The sequence below is a fragment of the Gorilla gorilla genome, chromosome 1 (genome assembly GCF_029281585.2).
Source record: "Gorilla gorilla gorilla isolate KB3781 chromosome 1, NHGRI_mGorGor1-v2.1_pri, whole genome shotgun sequence".
In the NCBI taxonomy this organism is placed as follows: domain Eukaryota; kingdom Metazoa; phylum Chordata; class Mammalia; order Primates; family Hominidae; genus Gorilla; species Gorilla gorilla.
In genome coordinates, this window is record NC_073224.2 from 20,747,648 (window position 1) to 20,763,355 (window position 15,708).

At 41.6% G+C, this 15,708-nt stretch overlaps 1 protein-coding gene across 2 annotated transcripts in view; it reads left to right on the forward strand.

Moving 5' to 3' along the window:
• The window catches only part of DISC1 (DISC1 scaffold protein), a 415,293-nt gene that overhangs the window by 388,644 nt on the left and 10,941 nt on the right, over window positions 1-15,708 (forward strand). The window contains exon 12 of one of the 2 annotated variants that reach the window (XM_055373011.2): window positions 11,828-12,071. In XM_055373011.2, coding sequence (XP_055228986.2) covers window positions 11,828-11,992 — 165 coding nt within the window. In that variant the 3' untranslated portion in view covers window positions 11,993-12,071. Of the gene's footprint in view, window positions 1-11,827; window positions 12,072-15,708 lie in introns of those variants that run through there. The other variant, XM_019031872.4, reaches the window with a different exon arrangement.

Here is a 15,708-nt window from a genome sequence, read left to right on the forward strand (position 1 = left end):
TAGCTGAAAACGTGCCCTCTCATTTGCTATTCATTCGATATAGGACCAAGGATTTCTGTTTGTAGAGCCTGCTGATTGGCTTTTCACATGACCCTCCTTGTGTAAACCTCACCTATCGTGCATCATTAACAATTTCCACTTTTGGTGTCTTTAAAGTGGGCTGGAAACGTCAACAGCACTTGCAAAACAATTCTCAGCCTCCCCCTCTCTCTAAATGTTATTGAATCTTTCCAAGGTTTCCAGCTTGCTTTTTATGGAAACAAGCACTTTTTTTCACATTAGTATTTCATCGCTCTACATAGTATTTATTTAGATTGTATAATTAGGGTATTTAAATACAACTGGCCTACAGAAGTTAAGAAACAAATGCAACTTGACCAATAGAAACAGAACTGCGCAGGCTTACCAGGACCCTGCCCCTGGCCTGGCCCTGGCCACTGAATTTGAGAGAGAAAGCAGAGTCCAGGGACAAGCTGGCAGGTGGCTAAGAGAGGTGTTTCTTCTGTTCAGTGAGCTGGCTCCTGCTTGTTCTCTCAGTTAATTACTGTCATCAGCTTGTCAGCCTCCTTCACCTGCCCAAGGGAAGGAAGGGGACTCCTCTGATCTGCTGGCTTCTCCTTCTTTCGGAATATGGTGGAACCTTGCCCCATGCTCCAGGGCCTCACGGTGGCCCTTTTTCCACTAATTAAAAATAGTTCAGCGCTTCTAAGGAAAACAACCTCAGGGCTCTTGGTGACGCCGTTCACCTTGGAAATTCCTTGTCATTCACTGGTGCAGACTGAGGGATCGATAGCAGGATGGCGTCTGCCTGAATGGCAAGGACTCATTTTCTGCGTTTGTAACAGAGGAGGTGTTATCCAGTGAATCCTCAGTGGTGTCCTGGGAGTAGCTGAGAATTTTTGTAATGTGGAAAATGAGATAGCACCCTGCCCCCTCATCATAGCTACAGTGCATTTGATTTCCCCACCACTGGGCAGCCAGGGCAGTTAAAGTCAAGAGCTTCCACTCCCCAGGAGCTTCTGGTCCCCTCATAAGCTGGTCGTGAGCTATTCCTGCCCTTCCTAACTAGGAGCAGGCAGGAGATGAACACTGGAGTTCCATGAAACTCCTGTGTGAAATTATCTTACCTCTACCCAAGACTTACTGCACTGCCTTTTTCAGTGAATCATTTAATGCCTTCCATTCTGAATATGCTGGTATTTCTGCTTTGCCAGCCATTGGTTATTCCACACCCCCTCCTCCACCCGGCCCCCAGGTATTCCCTGGAACCATTGATTATGGCAGAGCAGATCTTATTTTGCTGATATGGTTAGGAACCTCAGGCCAACAAGCTTGGGTAACAGTGAGAGAAAAGAAGAGTGGTCATTTGCTCTTCTTTGTCTGAGTGCCTTTTGAGGGAAAGAGTAGATACCACCAACCATAGCATCCCTATCTCTTTCCAGCTACAGGGGTGCCTGAGACTTTAGAGTGGGAAGCAAGCTCTCACTTGGAAGGGGTGACATCCAGAACCAGGATTAAACACTGACATTTAAAAACAGTAACTATGGTAGTCTTAATAGTTGCACAGTTTACGATAAAACACTTAGAGTTCAAATTTGTTTTACTATAAAGTGAACATGGATGGAGTTTGGGATTTGATTCTGTCTTCATAGTTTCCCTTTACAGTTCAATATTTCTTAGCTGAAAGAACACATTCCCTTAAAAGGAATCCTTCAAACCACTTTTCATTTTTATTTTCTTATACAAAAGGGCCTTAGGGTTGGATGTCCCTATCCCCAGAATCTGAATCCTTTTATTAAACGGACTGTATCTAGGTACTAGCCGGTGCCATGAATCTCATTTTGGATTCAAATGGATTATTTTCTCAGAGGGTTCTAATGAAGTTTGGTTTTATTCAGATTTGACGATCAAACTCAGTGTGCTTAAAGAAAAGCAGTTCACATCCTCTTGCATGATCGTGTAATATAAACTGTAGCTTTTCAAAGGTTGCCCTTCAAGTAAACTAGAAACCACAGGCCAATTAACATATGCCAATTAGCAAGCAATTTCTTCTAACAGTTTGTTTGGTTCTGTTAATTACTTTTATTTAGAGCTCGTTTCTCCGAGCCGCCTTCAAAACAAGCATGCAGATACTTGAAGACAATTCATTGCTTGCTCTGACCTAAAGAGATCTAAATATTTCAGATGTTTTCTTTACCACTGACGACATCTGGATGCTTTTAAAAGAAATACGCAGTTACTCAGGGAGTAACCGTATAATTTGAATATGTGGATGAATACTCGTATCAGATAGAGTAATAAAGATATACCCTTAATGTCTCAATTTTGCCTCTCTGCTTATTGGCATTTACACGACTGTAGAACTCGGCATTTATATGAAAAGACAAACACCATGAAATCTATGTCAAATACATGTGAAATATATTCTTTGTGTTGTGGGCAGGCATTTGTTTGAAGTAAATAGTCTTTTTGTAGATAATATTTTAAAAAGAAAGAGAAAACCACATCGCATTCCTGAAATGTATTTACCAAGCATGTATTTTGGAAAACAGCCCAAAGGAACATATTTAAGGCAGTGATTTTAATACTAAACTAAGGAAATAGTTTGATGCATCAGCTAAGCTCACGGATGGGGGTAATCACATCTGGTTTACCTCAAGCCAGAGGAGAAGGAGTGAGACTTCACAATGTAGCAACCATTATGAGGTTCAAGTAGCATTTTTGGCTTGTAAGCATGTATGTGTGCTGTGTTCAATTTTATGTTTTAAATTTTTTTTAAAAACTTAAATACTGCTATAGCCCCAAAATATGTAAAATATGTAAACAGTTGGCTTGATGGCCATAAGGGAACACCTGTCCTTTTTTTTTTTTTTTTTTTTTTTTTTTTTTCTTTACTGTGTAGCCTGTGACTTCCACTGCAGGAATTAAATATTTTTGTGGATAGGCAAATATACTTTTGTGGATAGGTATTGCTGATGCCTTATTACACAGCCGAGGGAAATAAGGATCTGGGTAAGCAGTTGAGTCACAGCAAAGAGTACCGTATCCAAGGTGGAGGTTCATGCTAGAGCTACAGGTACTAACCCCTCCCCTGCACCACTGATCCCTAGCAAGGGTGGAAGTAACTGATGACTTCTCTGCATAGCCCCCAGCACAATGTCTGAAAGAGAGACCTGAAGGGTAACTGCCTGTTTTCTCAGATTAATCTTAGAATCCTAGCAGTACTTCTTACTTCAGTTTGGAGATTTTTCTTATTCTATTTCTTGACACTCTTACAGACTTCACATAGCCCCTCCCTTTAGAATAACTCTTGACAGCATTTTAAGAAATAGACTGTTTAAATCATCTTGATCCAGTGACTCAACCCAAGGTGTAACCCGTCTGCTCAAATTTGTGGCAAATCTCCATTGATGATAACATTTCTGCAAATGTATGCTCTATTAGGTGTGGAAGCTTTTCCTAAGTAGAATTGGCAGCCACAGTAGTACCTGCCTACCTAGCAATTTAACTTAAACAGTTTCCTTTTCCAAAGGTACTTTCTATTCAGAAAAGAAATAATAAATATGATTTCCTCATCACTCTAGATACAGCCTGATGAGATAGTTACCAGATACTTTCTCTTATCAAAACAACCATTATTATTTCGTAATATATTCCCTACCCTTTGAATATAAGCTCCAGTTCTAAAATTTTAAATGTTGGTATCTTCCACATGTCATAGGGAAAGACTTAGGCCTTGTTTATGGGAACTATAACTAAGTAAAAATGTCCTTGGAGACCCTGGTCATGGAATTTGTGACTGTTCTTCTACTGGGGCATGTGGTTTAGACATCTGCTCAGGCTAGCAACTGAATGCTTTTCTGGGTATACACTTTTATAGCAAAATGTTTTTTGAAAGTCACTGTAATGGGAAAATCCTGCCCAACAAAGGAAATCCTATTTTCTGTTTTTAAATCATGCTCCCTGAGTTGGGTGAGCAGGACAGAAATTTGACATCAGCTCTAATTCAACACAGCTGAAAATTTCTGCCCAAACATTCAGGCCTACGGGTTTTGATCATGAGGTGAGTTAAGCAAATTATATTTGAAATATTGCCTGGCTGAATCGGTGCTACTGAATCATACCCGTGTGGAGGGACAGCAGGGAAGATGGTAGGGCTTTATTGGAGGCCAATAAAAGCCATGTGTGTACAGCAGTACTGTGGAGGGCCCCAGGACCCCATGGCTGTCCCTGTGGCAAGAAAATTATCCCAGATAAGGCTGTTCTTGGCTGCACTGAGGCAAAGGCATGTGTTCAGCATCCAGAAAGGTTCTTCTTGTTGGTTTTCCTTCCTGGCTCTTTATACTTGGGTGAAATGATCTCTTGGAAGTGTAGTCTGAAAAACAGCATAGCTTCTTCCAAGTTCTCATAAGATACAGGAGTCTCCATTCATTACTTCAACAAGCATTACTGAGCACCTTTTATGAGCAAGGTAGGATGACGGAGGCAGGGCCAGGACCTCATCATCTGGTGAGGGAGACAGGCAGTTACACACACAGGGAGGAACTCCTCTTACCCAGAAGTAGGCAGGGTTGGAGATTCGGGATTGAAACGTTCCTGGAAGAAGTGGAATCTGCAGAGTTTTGAAAAGAGGGGGTGTTAGGTGTAGCAATCAGACCATTTACCTGTTGTAACTGCTTTTCATTCTGACCCACAGGGAAAACAATTATTCCTAGGGTTAAATGATGGGATGGATGTTCAGAAAGGAAAAAAATAATAATTTGAATTGCTGAAAGGACCGCCTGACAAGACAAATTACTGGAGAGTCTTCAAAGACACCTTGAAATGCCGAGCAACCTGTACTTTAAATGATCCATTCAGAATTGCAAATCCTACAGAACTCCATTTCTGCTAGGAATCCCAGTGGCTTTGTAGTGGGTGGTATTTTTAATTATCAAGTATCAGTCTTGCAGGCTTTCTCTTTTTTGTCACATTTGATTTAAAGTACAAATGGGAGCAAAAGTTACAAATTGCACACAGAGAGACACTCAGTGTGTGAAATTGTGGACATGGTTCAGAATATGTTTATTTGGAATCCACTGAGGTGATGGGAGAGATGGGACTGGATACTCACGTTCTTATTTGGAAAGGAGACATTCTCGCCGCCTTTCCCATGTGCCCGCTGCTTTTCTCTGCTTCCAGCCTGATATTTTATGGACTTGTGGGTGAGAGGTCCTGTGCCCATCATTGCATTCCAGATTGTCATGGCTGTTATCATTGTCACCTCCACTCATTATGCCTCTGAGTCCTGGAGGGAGCATATCCCTTTAATAAGACTGAACCCTCCAGGAATTGAGACTTTGCAGAGTTCTGAGAGTAGAAGGGAAGAGAACACCATGTCTACAGGCGCTCGCTGTTTGCTTCTCTGATTTCTTTCCATCACCACTTTGCCCAAGTTACATGACTCTTTGGCCAGGTGCGGTGGCTCACGCCTGCAATCCCAGCACTTTGGGGGGCCAAGGCGGGCAGATCACCTGAGGTCGGGAGTTCGAGACCAGCCTGACCAACATGGAGAAACCCCGCCTCTACTAAAAATACAAAAATTAGCCTGTCATGGTGGCGCATGCCTGTAATCCCAGCTACTCGGGAGGCTGAGGCAGGAGAATCACTTGAACCCAGGAGGCGGAGGTCGCAGTGAGCCGAGATCACGCCATTGCACTCCAGCCTGGGCAACAAGAGTGAAACTGTCTCAAAAAAAAAAAAAAATTTAAAAAAATAAAGTGACTCTTCAAGCCTCTTTTCTTGTATGTAAGAAAAGGAATTGAACCTTGAGGATGGTTCCCAAGACCCCTACCAAATCCAGCAGCATTCTCTGCTTCTAGGTATTAAGATTCTCAGGGAAGGTTTCCGACATTCTTAGTAGCCCTGAAGGAGGCAGATCTTTGTAAATGCATTTGCTGTCCTGGGAAACAAGATGGTGTTAAGATAAGGAAGCTCCATTTCTCTTGCAGTTACAACCCAAGGCAGAGCCTCCTGATTAATACACCTGGCTTACAACTCACTATTTTGGCTTAAACAGAAATGTCAGTGCTTCCAAAGCTTTCACTGAGACACCTTCTTTGAAAAAAAAGTTTCTTTTATTTTAAAAGAAGCAAACAAACTCTCTTCAACAGCTCCCTTTATTTATTTATTTATTTATTTATGTAGCTTTCTATGAAGGCTTAGCAAATAAAACAGATAAAATTAGAAATTGAGGTAGGGTTGACAGTAAAAACCCTTTTCCTCCTACCAGGGGATCTCTGCAGAATAAGGCCTAAAGCCCACTGGTTTGAGAGAACATACTCCAGCAAGGTGCTTTCCAAGCAAAGGAAAAACTAGAAGTAGTGAAATACGCTTGATGCTTCCTGCAGAGACTATGCCATCCTGTGTGACCGTAACATATAAACATCACATACCAGGAGGACATGATCATTTAAACAGACAGCAATGTTGTCCTTCAGTCTAGGCAGTGGGTGTGCCCCAAGGCCAGTGTGAGGTTCCAGGAGACAGGAATCTGTATATTTCTTACCTGCCTCTCATGATTTGAGCACCTTGCTCTGCTAAGTGTCCCCTGAAGAAAGAGCCACTTCTCCCAAAGCTGGAAGAAAGTGATGCCCTGTGGGTCGTATTGCACTCAGATATGTTGGACTCACTGTGGTATGTCTTCCTGTGGAATTTTCACTGTACTTGGTCTACACACACACACACACACACACACACACACACACACACACACACACCCCTCAGAATATGTGCCTGTACTGTTCAAGAACTTACACATTGAACTAGGAGCCAGGGATCTGGGATTACTGACCAGTGGCAGTGGCCACTTGTTGTAATGTCTTTGTTGCACTTCCCAGCCTAATGGCCATAGTGCCCTGCATGGGTAGGAGCTCCCCTCCCTGAGACAAGTCTGGGCATTAGCACTTTAGTGAGCTTCAAAAATCTAGTCAGTCAACTCCCTAACTAGGTACCAGTGAAGATGCACTACCTGCTAGCATTTTGCAATAGTTTTATCCACTCATGCGAGGTTCTGTGTAGGGACAACCCATGTAAGCCCCCTGTTTTAGCTACTATGGCTGCATCAAAATCACCACAAACTTAGTGATTTAAAAGAACTATTTATGATATTCGTGGATCTGTAGATCAGAAATTGGGGTGGGGCACAGTGAGGAGGGTGTCTCTGCTCCACAATGTCTGGGTGTTAGCTGAATGACTTGAAGACAGGGGCTGGGACCATCTGAAGGTTCAGTCCTTCCCAAGTCTGGCTGTTGACTAGGGCTTTAGCTGAGGCTCTCATCCAGACATTTACAAACAGCCCGTCCATGTAGCTTGGGCTTCCTCACAACATGGAGGCTGGGTTCCAGGGTGGATGATCTGAAAAGACATGTCACCTTTTATGACCTGACTTTGCAAGTCAGGCAGTGTCACCTTTACTATGTTCCATACATTGAAGGAATTTCAAGGGCCATCCAGGTTTAATAGGAGAAGTAATAAACTCTGTTTCTTGATGGTGGAGAGGCAATATTCCAGAAAAGTGTGTTGCTATGACCACACCTACACTCTGCTATACCTGGGCATGGCATGGAAATGGCCAAGGAAGTTTTGCCTAGTCCCTCATTTATGGACTAACAGGCAGGACCTGGGAAACTTTGCACAGCTGATACCCATGGTTCTTTTTTTTTTTTTTTTTTTGAGATGGAGTCTCCTCTATTGCCAGGCCGGAGTGCAGTGGTGCGATCTTGGCTCACTGCAACCTCCGCCTCCTGGGATCAAGCAAGTCTCCTGCCTTAGCCTCCTGAGTAGCTGGGACTACAGGCCTGTGCCACCACACCCAGCTAATTTTTGTATTATTAGCAGAGACAGGGTTTTACCGTGTTGGCCAGGATGGTCTCAATCTCTTGACCTTGTGATCCACCTGCCTCCGCCTCCCAAAGTGCTGGGATTACAGGCATGAGCCACCGCACCCAGCCAATACCCATGGTTCTGATCCCACCCTGCTCTCTCTGGACAGACAGATTTCTTTGGACAGAACAGAATTTTTTATCAGATTGATAGAAATATATTAATCTACCCTCTCATCAGCTGTCAATTCTCAGTTTAGGTCTAAACTAATTCTATTCTCAAGATTCCAAGTGAGAGCATTATAGTAAAATAATACATCTCTTAAGTCATATCCACCTGGTTCACATTCAGTATCCTCTCAGTTCAGAATCAGAAGCTGTCAGACCAACAAGTAGAGTTTCCTGCACAAGCCTGAGAGAGATCCTGTAACTTGTGCCTTGGAAAAACAGCCCCACAAAAGAATGCCAGACAGATCTTCTCTTAGCAAACATGGTGACTTGAGCTCTCTGAATTTGTTCCTTTATGCTACATTGTTTGTTTTTTAATCTCCAAAAAAACTAAAAAATATTTCAGGTAAATTTCTTCCTTTTTCATTATGGTTTGAATTAGGGTTTTTGATAACTTTTTTCCAAATTTTAGGGGTGTTAAAGGTTCAGGAAAGTATAAAGAAGAAAATAAAAATTTCCCATAATACTGCCCCACAAATAATAATTATAAATATTTTGATGTTTTGCCTATTTGAGTTATTTCATCATCATTAAATGCTCTTTTATTAAAAATGACTTTAATGGCTAAATACAAATCTACTGTACCAGAACTTATCTAACTATTCCCTTTATTGTTCGACAATTATTTCCTCTTTCCTATACTTTTAATGCCATCATCTTTGCATGAAAAATCTTTTATTTCTATTTGATATATGTGATAGACATTCTTCCATGCTTATTACAAGGGCTTAATAAAAGTTATTTCAATTTAAATGAACAAATTATTTCTTTTTGATAGATTCCAGGAAGGGAAATTATTGGGTCTTAAGATATGAACAATTTAAAGCGCTTGTTATGTGGTCTGAAATTGCTTTCCAAAATTTATGCCGTTACTATCAATCTGCACATAATTTAAAAAGGAAAACAGGCAGGAATTATATGTTTGGGGGAGAAATGTAAAACTGTATTTTAAATTTGTTTAATTTAGCTCTGATTTCATATTTGTTGTAGCCGTAAGATGAAGATTGAGTCATTTGATTTCGTTTAAGGGTGTTTTAAATTCCTTGGTTTTCTGTTCTGAGTCTATGCTTTTTCTCTCTTTAAGTGTGTTTTCAGTCATATATATTTTCCTGCTAACACTGTATTTTTCTCCTTCCTGTATGATTTGTGGTTTCATGACTGTCAATCATTTTTTCCCAGATGTTCTTTTTCTTAGTGTCTCATTTATTTCATGTGTGATGACGGTGTTGCTCATTATCCAGTGTCTACACTTCTGTGTAATCTCCTACCCTCAATTTCATATCTTTGACTGATTATTTTAGGGTCAGTAAAAAAAAATATATATATATATACACACATATATATGTATATGTGTGTGTGTGTATATATATATATTTATCTGTGATTTTTATGTATTTGCTGTCTTCTCACCACTGTTATGGTCAATTTTGAGTAAACCTTCAAGGGTGCTTCACATTAAAGTTCCTTTAATTGTGTCCATATGTCCCCGCAATTGTATGTTATTGCCACTAGATTTCTCTTCTATATACACTTACTTGCAGTAAATGCGTATAGTCATTCTGTAGCTTGTAGCTCATTCTTCAGTATACTAGACTTCTCCAATATTTACAAGTTATTTGCAGTTCCCATTAGCACTATTTTATTCTAAAGTAGTTGGCCATTGGCATGTAAATTTTAAAACTAACATAGCAAAAATCAAATTATATACTTGGATTTAATTGTTATTTGTGGAATCTGATTATAATATTATATAATGCATAATCTCCAGACTTTTTAACAGTGACTATTACCGCACCTGGGCATTTTGTTGTTATTGTTGGGTATTCATTGTAGCTTTTGTAGTAAACTTGTAGTTTAAGCTGAATATGTATCTTAATAGTTTCCCTTATGCAATTTTTTTTTTTTGAGACGGCGTCTTGCTCTGTTGTCCAGGCTGGAGTGCAGTGGCACGATCTCAGATCACTGCAATCTCCACCTCCTGGGTTCAAGCGATTCTTCTGCCTCAGCCTCCTGAGTGGCTGGGATTACAGGCGCCCACCACCACGCCCAGCTAATTTTTGTATTTTTTGTAGAGACGGGGTTTCACCATGTTGGCCAGGCTGGTCTCAAACTCCTGACCTCATGATCCACCCGCCTCAGCCTCCCAAAGTGCTGGGATTACAGCTGCGAGCCACTGCGTCTGGTCTGCAAAAATTTTTTAGTGTATCTTCTAAGCTTTTCACTTTTAGTTAAGGAAATATTACCTTTACATTTAAGTTTTAATTCTGAGCTCATTTCTTGCTTCTCCCCCTGCTTTATTCTAAGAATCTCTATCTTCTGTTCTCATTTTCTTAACCTTGTTTATTGTTTTCCTTTACAAGTCTGTGGCCTTCTACATGCCCAGCATTCAACTTGGGGCCCTGGGATGAATGACTAACCCATGGCCCTTACCTCACTTGAGTGGACACAGAACTTATCAGAATGGTTGCACTACAAGGTGAAATTATTATTTGGGGCTTTTGAAGGAAAGGTTGGGTTTCAGAGAAGAGTGGGGAAGAACGCATGGGCAAAAAGAACAACATGAGAGAGGGCAACGGGGTTAGTCCTGCTGGCAAAGCTTAGCTTGCCTTTAGGAGAGTTGAGGGGATACAGCTGAACCATGGGCTTTGTGCGAGGTCCTATGAAGACAGAGTTTAGACTCTGCTCTGTGGTGGTTTCGTGCAGGAAAGTGACATAAAGAAGCCCCTTTTCTGGCTCATAGAAATAAGTTTGAAGGGAAAACGTGAGAGAAGGAAGGAGCTCTAAGATTTAACTGTTCATTCATCAAATCAATCAATACTACATGCCTGTCATGTGCCAGATACTATGCCGGGGGCTCTAGGGATAGCAGCAAAAAGACATCATCATCCTGCTCTTTTTTTTTTTTTTTTTTTTTTTTGAGACGGAGTCTCGCTCTGTCGCCCAGGCTGGAGTGCAGTGGTGCAATCTCAGCTCACTGCAAGCTCTGCCTCCCGGGTTCACGCCGTTCTCCTGCCTCAGCCTCCCAAGTAGCTGGGACTACAGGCGCCTGCCACTATGCCTGGCTAATTTTTTGTATTCTTAGTAGAGACAGGATTTCACCGTGTTAGCCAGGATGGTCTCGATCTCCTGACCTCGTGATCTGCCCGCCTCAGCCTCCCAAAGTGCTGCATCATCCTGCTCTTATGCGGCTTAAGCTCCCATGTATGGTGGTGGTAGCAGCGGCTCTATATGCAGTATACACCTCATGGCACTTAAATTCTAGCATTCAGGGACTGTGGTCAATGTGTAAACAAATGTTCAGTGCCCTAGTCAATTCCTGTGTCCTTAAAGGAATATTCCCTTTGTCCTTACAGGTTAGCCCAGTTGCTCCTGTGACCCCTCTCCCCACTTTTTTAAGAATCCCTATTAAATTTTGAATTTGCCCATTGATACAGCTGGAAGATTCAGGGTTTCTGTTTGATAAATCCACTTCAGGACTTGACATACTGGAAGCAGCACTTTGAAATGACCAGACAAGGGAGGTGGCCTGTGGAACTGCATAGACAAAGCTCATTCTTTGGTCGTAACTTGAAATCGGTTCACAACTTCTCAAGTTTGATCCCCAGGGGAGACACAGGCCCTAGCACAATTCTGACTGAGGTGCAGAAACTGGGAGAGCTCTTTCCAGGAAGCTTCCCTTTGTGTTCTGTCTGTGTCCACGGCTCTAACAAGTGATCTTGTTTTCCCCCTCTCACCAGGAATCTTACATCCTTTCTGCAGAACTTGGAGAAAAGTGTGAAGACATAGGCAAGAAGCTATTGTACTTGGAAGATCAACTTCACACAGCAATCCACAGTCATGATGAAGATCTCATTCATATCCTTTTCATCTTGGAGATTAAGCAAGGCAAAGTTATTTTATAAAAGAGTCTTTAAAGGGTAGTTTTTCATGCCTCAGAAGATGGCAACAAATAGATGCTGCCGTTATTTATAGCACGGAGCACCTCAGATCTCTGAGATTATCAGGTATGAAACGTTTTCGCTCTAGTTTTCAGTAAGCAATTCAGTATTTTTTTCTTTTTTCTTTTTCTTTTTTTTTTTTTTTTTTTTTGATGCCTAGGCTGGAGTGCAATGGTGTGATCTCAGCTCACTGCAGCCTCCACCTCCTGGGTTCAAGTGATTCTCCTGCCTCAGCCTCCTGAGTAGCTGGGATTACAGGTGCCCGCCAGCATGCCCAGCTAATTTTCTTGTATTTTTAGTAGAGAGAGGGTTTTGCCATGTTTGCCAGGCTGGTCTAGAACTCCTGACCTCAAGTGATCCGCCCGCCTTGGCCTCCCAAAGTGCTGGGATTACAGGCTTGGGCCACTGCATCCGGCCGCAATTCAGTATTTTTAATTGCTAAATCCAACCACTAACAATTAAGTTCAGACATGCACACGAGGAAGCCAAAGAAAATGCAGTTTCAAGTGAGTGTAAATCCAGCTCTGTGTGGCCCTGGTGAAGGAAAACAGTTGACTGGCTCATTTTCCTACGAGCTTTTTCAATACCAAGCGTCCTAAATCCACCTCTGAATTTCTTTATCTAGCAACTCTACCTAGTAATGGGCAGTACAGTAACAAAGCAAACGGGACTTTAGATTATTTCCTTTCAACTTCTAACCATATACACATGGTTGAACTCAATTTAGTCCTTTCTGCTTCCGGGTGATAGAATTTCTTGCACCAGACTTAATATCCTTGGTGTCACACCTACAAACACCTTCATCAAAACTAGCTGCTAGTGAGCAAGATGGCCTGAGAACATACTGGCTTAGGTATGCATCCGTATGAAGCACTCCATTCTATGTTGATCTGTGGACGCAGTTTGTCACTGGTTAGTTCTGCTGAGAGCAAACGGGTGGGTACCCAGTGGATGAAAGGATATGCAGCCCTGTATCCTTTCAGTTATTTAATCACAAGTTGACACTTCTCTAGCTAAAAACACTTCCCTATTCATTCATCTTTCTATTCAGTAGAATGTCTTTTATTAGATGCGTTTGTGGGAAATTTAGCTATTTTGGTCTTTGCTTGTCATTGCTGTCTTACTTTTTAGAATTCCAGTTTTTACCATACTTTATGGGCTGTGTGTGTTTGTGTGTGTGTGTGTGTATGTGTGTGTGTGTGTATAAGTAGCTTTGAATGGCCAAGGATTAATCTTAGTCACAAATACTCAGAACTGTGATTTAATGATAGAGCCAATGCTACACTTCCTTCCTTGTTATAACTTTACATTTTCCACCTTGTTTATTAAGCTGGGCAGAAAATTTCTTCAACTTAATCTGCAATGATTTTCACATTGCTTTAGGTAGATTTTGAAAAGCAGATATTCTGTTCTTCATAATTTCCTGCCTCTTAAAAATCTTGTATTTAAGCTATTATCAGAAAGTTTCCCAAAGAAGCATACAAACATAGAATAAGGATGGCGTTTTTATTTATTCCATGTTCATGGGGTCACAAATCTTTGAGCACGTGTAAGGGGGTATGGCTTCCAGCAAATGGGCAGATGATGGGGCACAGAGGAGGAACCCGCTGCAGAGAGTCAATGGATCTGAAGGAGTTCCCGTTCCCCAGCTCAGCAGATGGGCAGTTCCTAAGTGGGTTGTACCTCTGTCTTCAGGTAGCAGTTCTGAGGGCTGCAGTCAGGGTTCTGTGCTGGTCTCTTATTGTGAAATTTTCTAAGAGGTTAGTTTGATTCTGGGGAATTGGATCTTATTTTTACTAGAGCTGGGGAGGCAGCTCTAGTAAAGACCCCTGAAAAAAAAGGGGTTAAGCAGTATTTAAACAAGATCCTTTTAGTTTTTCCACAGCTGATCGAAGCCAGATTTAATAGCAGCGGGATCGTGGACAAGTGATAATGCCTCTTTAAGCATTAGGGTTCCCATCTGTAATGTCAGGATAACATACACCTCTAAGGTTTTTATGGGGGTTAAATAAGGCTATATTCACAATGTACATTTAATGTAGCCATGGGTAAGTGCATGATTTTAGGTAGAAAAGTGTTATCCAAGTCCATTTGTCTCACAGTTCTTAGTATATTAGTCACAAGCTCCAAGAACATCCCATTTATACACAAAAAGTTTCAAGGTAGATTGATTCAACTATTTTGTAATAAATGCTTGAAGGAATCAATCAGTAACTCCACAGTGGCTTAGATGAAAAGTCATTTAATTATCATAAAACTTCTATAAATGGATAGGGATTATTATCCCTACTTGACAGTTGAAAATAACAAGTCTTGGGAACAACTTGGCTGACACAAGGTCATTTCTGATGAGTAGCAGAACTTTTCAGCCACAAGCCCCATGGTCCTATTTGGCCCATCAGAAAGCAGCCATTGCCTATAAGTAAATGGACAGGTCTGTTCCATGGAACACACAATTACTTTAAATTTTTAAGCTATAATAAAAGTATTTCACTGATGTTATGTTTTTTGAGAATTTCACTGATCTCTGTTGTGATAAGTGGAGAAGCACTGGTTTAGGTACTGAAGTCAGCTCTCTCCCTCCCTCCAATAAAATCTACACCACGATATGGATTTCAACCCAGACTTTTCTTCGAATGCCAGTCTTCTGTCACTGATTGAGAATAAATACACAGAAGGTGTCTTTGAATTCATACGAAGCAGCACTTAAATTTGAGTGGAACATTATGCCCTAAGATAGAAAGACATGTTTACAAGGCTCTACGGAGGCTCCCCTACACAAATCAAAGCCGTTGTTTCAAATTAGAGCTTATCTAGAGATTCAGAGAGGCTGCCAGAATCCTCCAGCCAAACTCTGACTGGTTTGTGTTTCCATGTTTGATCAAAGATACAATGCTGAGTGTGGCTGAAAGAAACAGCTTGTTGTCAACAATACAGAAGGATTGCACAGTGAGTGCAGTGTTTTGTTTGGTTCCATTAAGCATGCTGCCAGAGCCTACTGTGCATGTGAGGTAGAGGGTACCCAATTAATCTAAGTCCACATTGGAATGTGATTAATGTAAGCCCACATTGGACGTCCACGTCCGAAAGATTCAAGCCACAGATGCTACCATGGATGTTTATTCTTTGTGTGGAAAACACTCAGTTTTTGCATAAACCATGTGTGTACATAAGGGCTATTAGTGTGGCATCAACAGAGGTTAGGGGTGGGCAGTGGGACTGAGTTTCCAAATAGGTCCTTGTGGCCTCCTGATTTAATATCCGAGTTATGGGCAGCCTCATGGGTGTCTCCTACTTTTATCAAGAAGACACTGATTGACAAATCAAAGGAGGGAGAGGAAAGAGCCTTTGCCTCTTCATCGTCCTGACAGGCTCACCAAATTACATGTAGCATGACCAAAGAACAACACAAACCCATCAGCTACTGTGGCAGCGAGTGTCTGAAAACAGTCTGCACCATTAATTGGGAGAGCTGGTGGTGGAGAGGTGGCTCACGCCTTGTGCCTGAGAAGGGAACAGGAGGTGTGACTTCACGGCCAGTCAAGTGGGGACTTCCAGGAGCATTAGTGTGAGTCTCTAGTGCATTTTCACAGTCATCTGGGGTCCTAATTAGCAGTATGTTTTGAAAAACATTTTGACTGTGTGCAAGGTCTCCTCCACGCTCAAAATATCGTAACCAA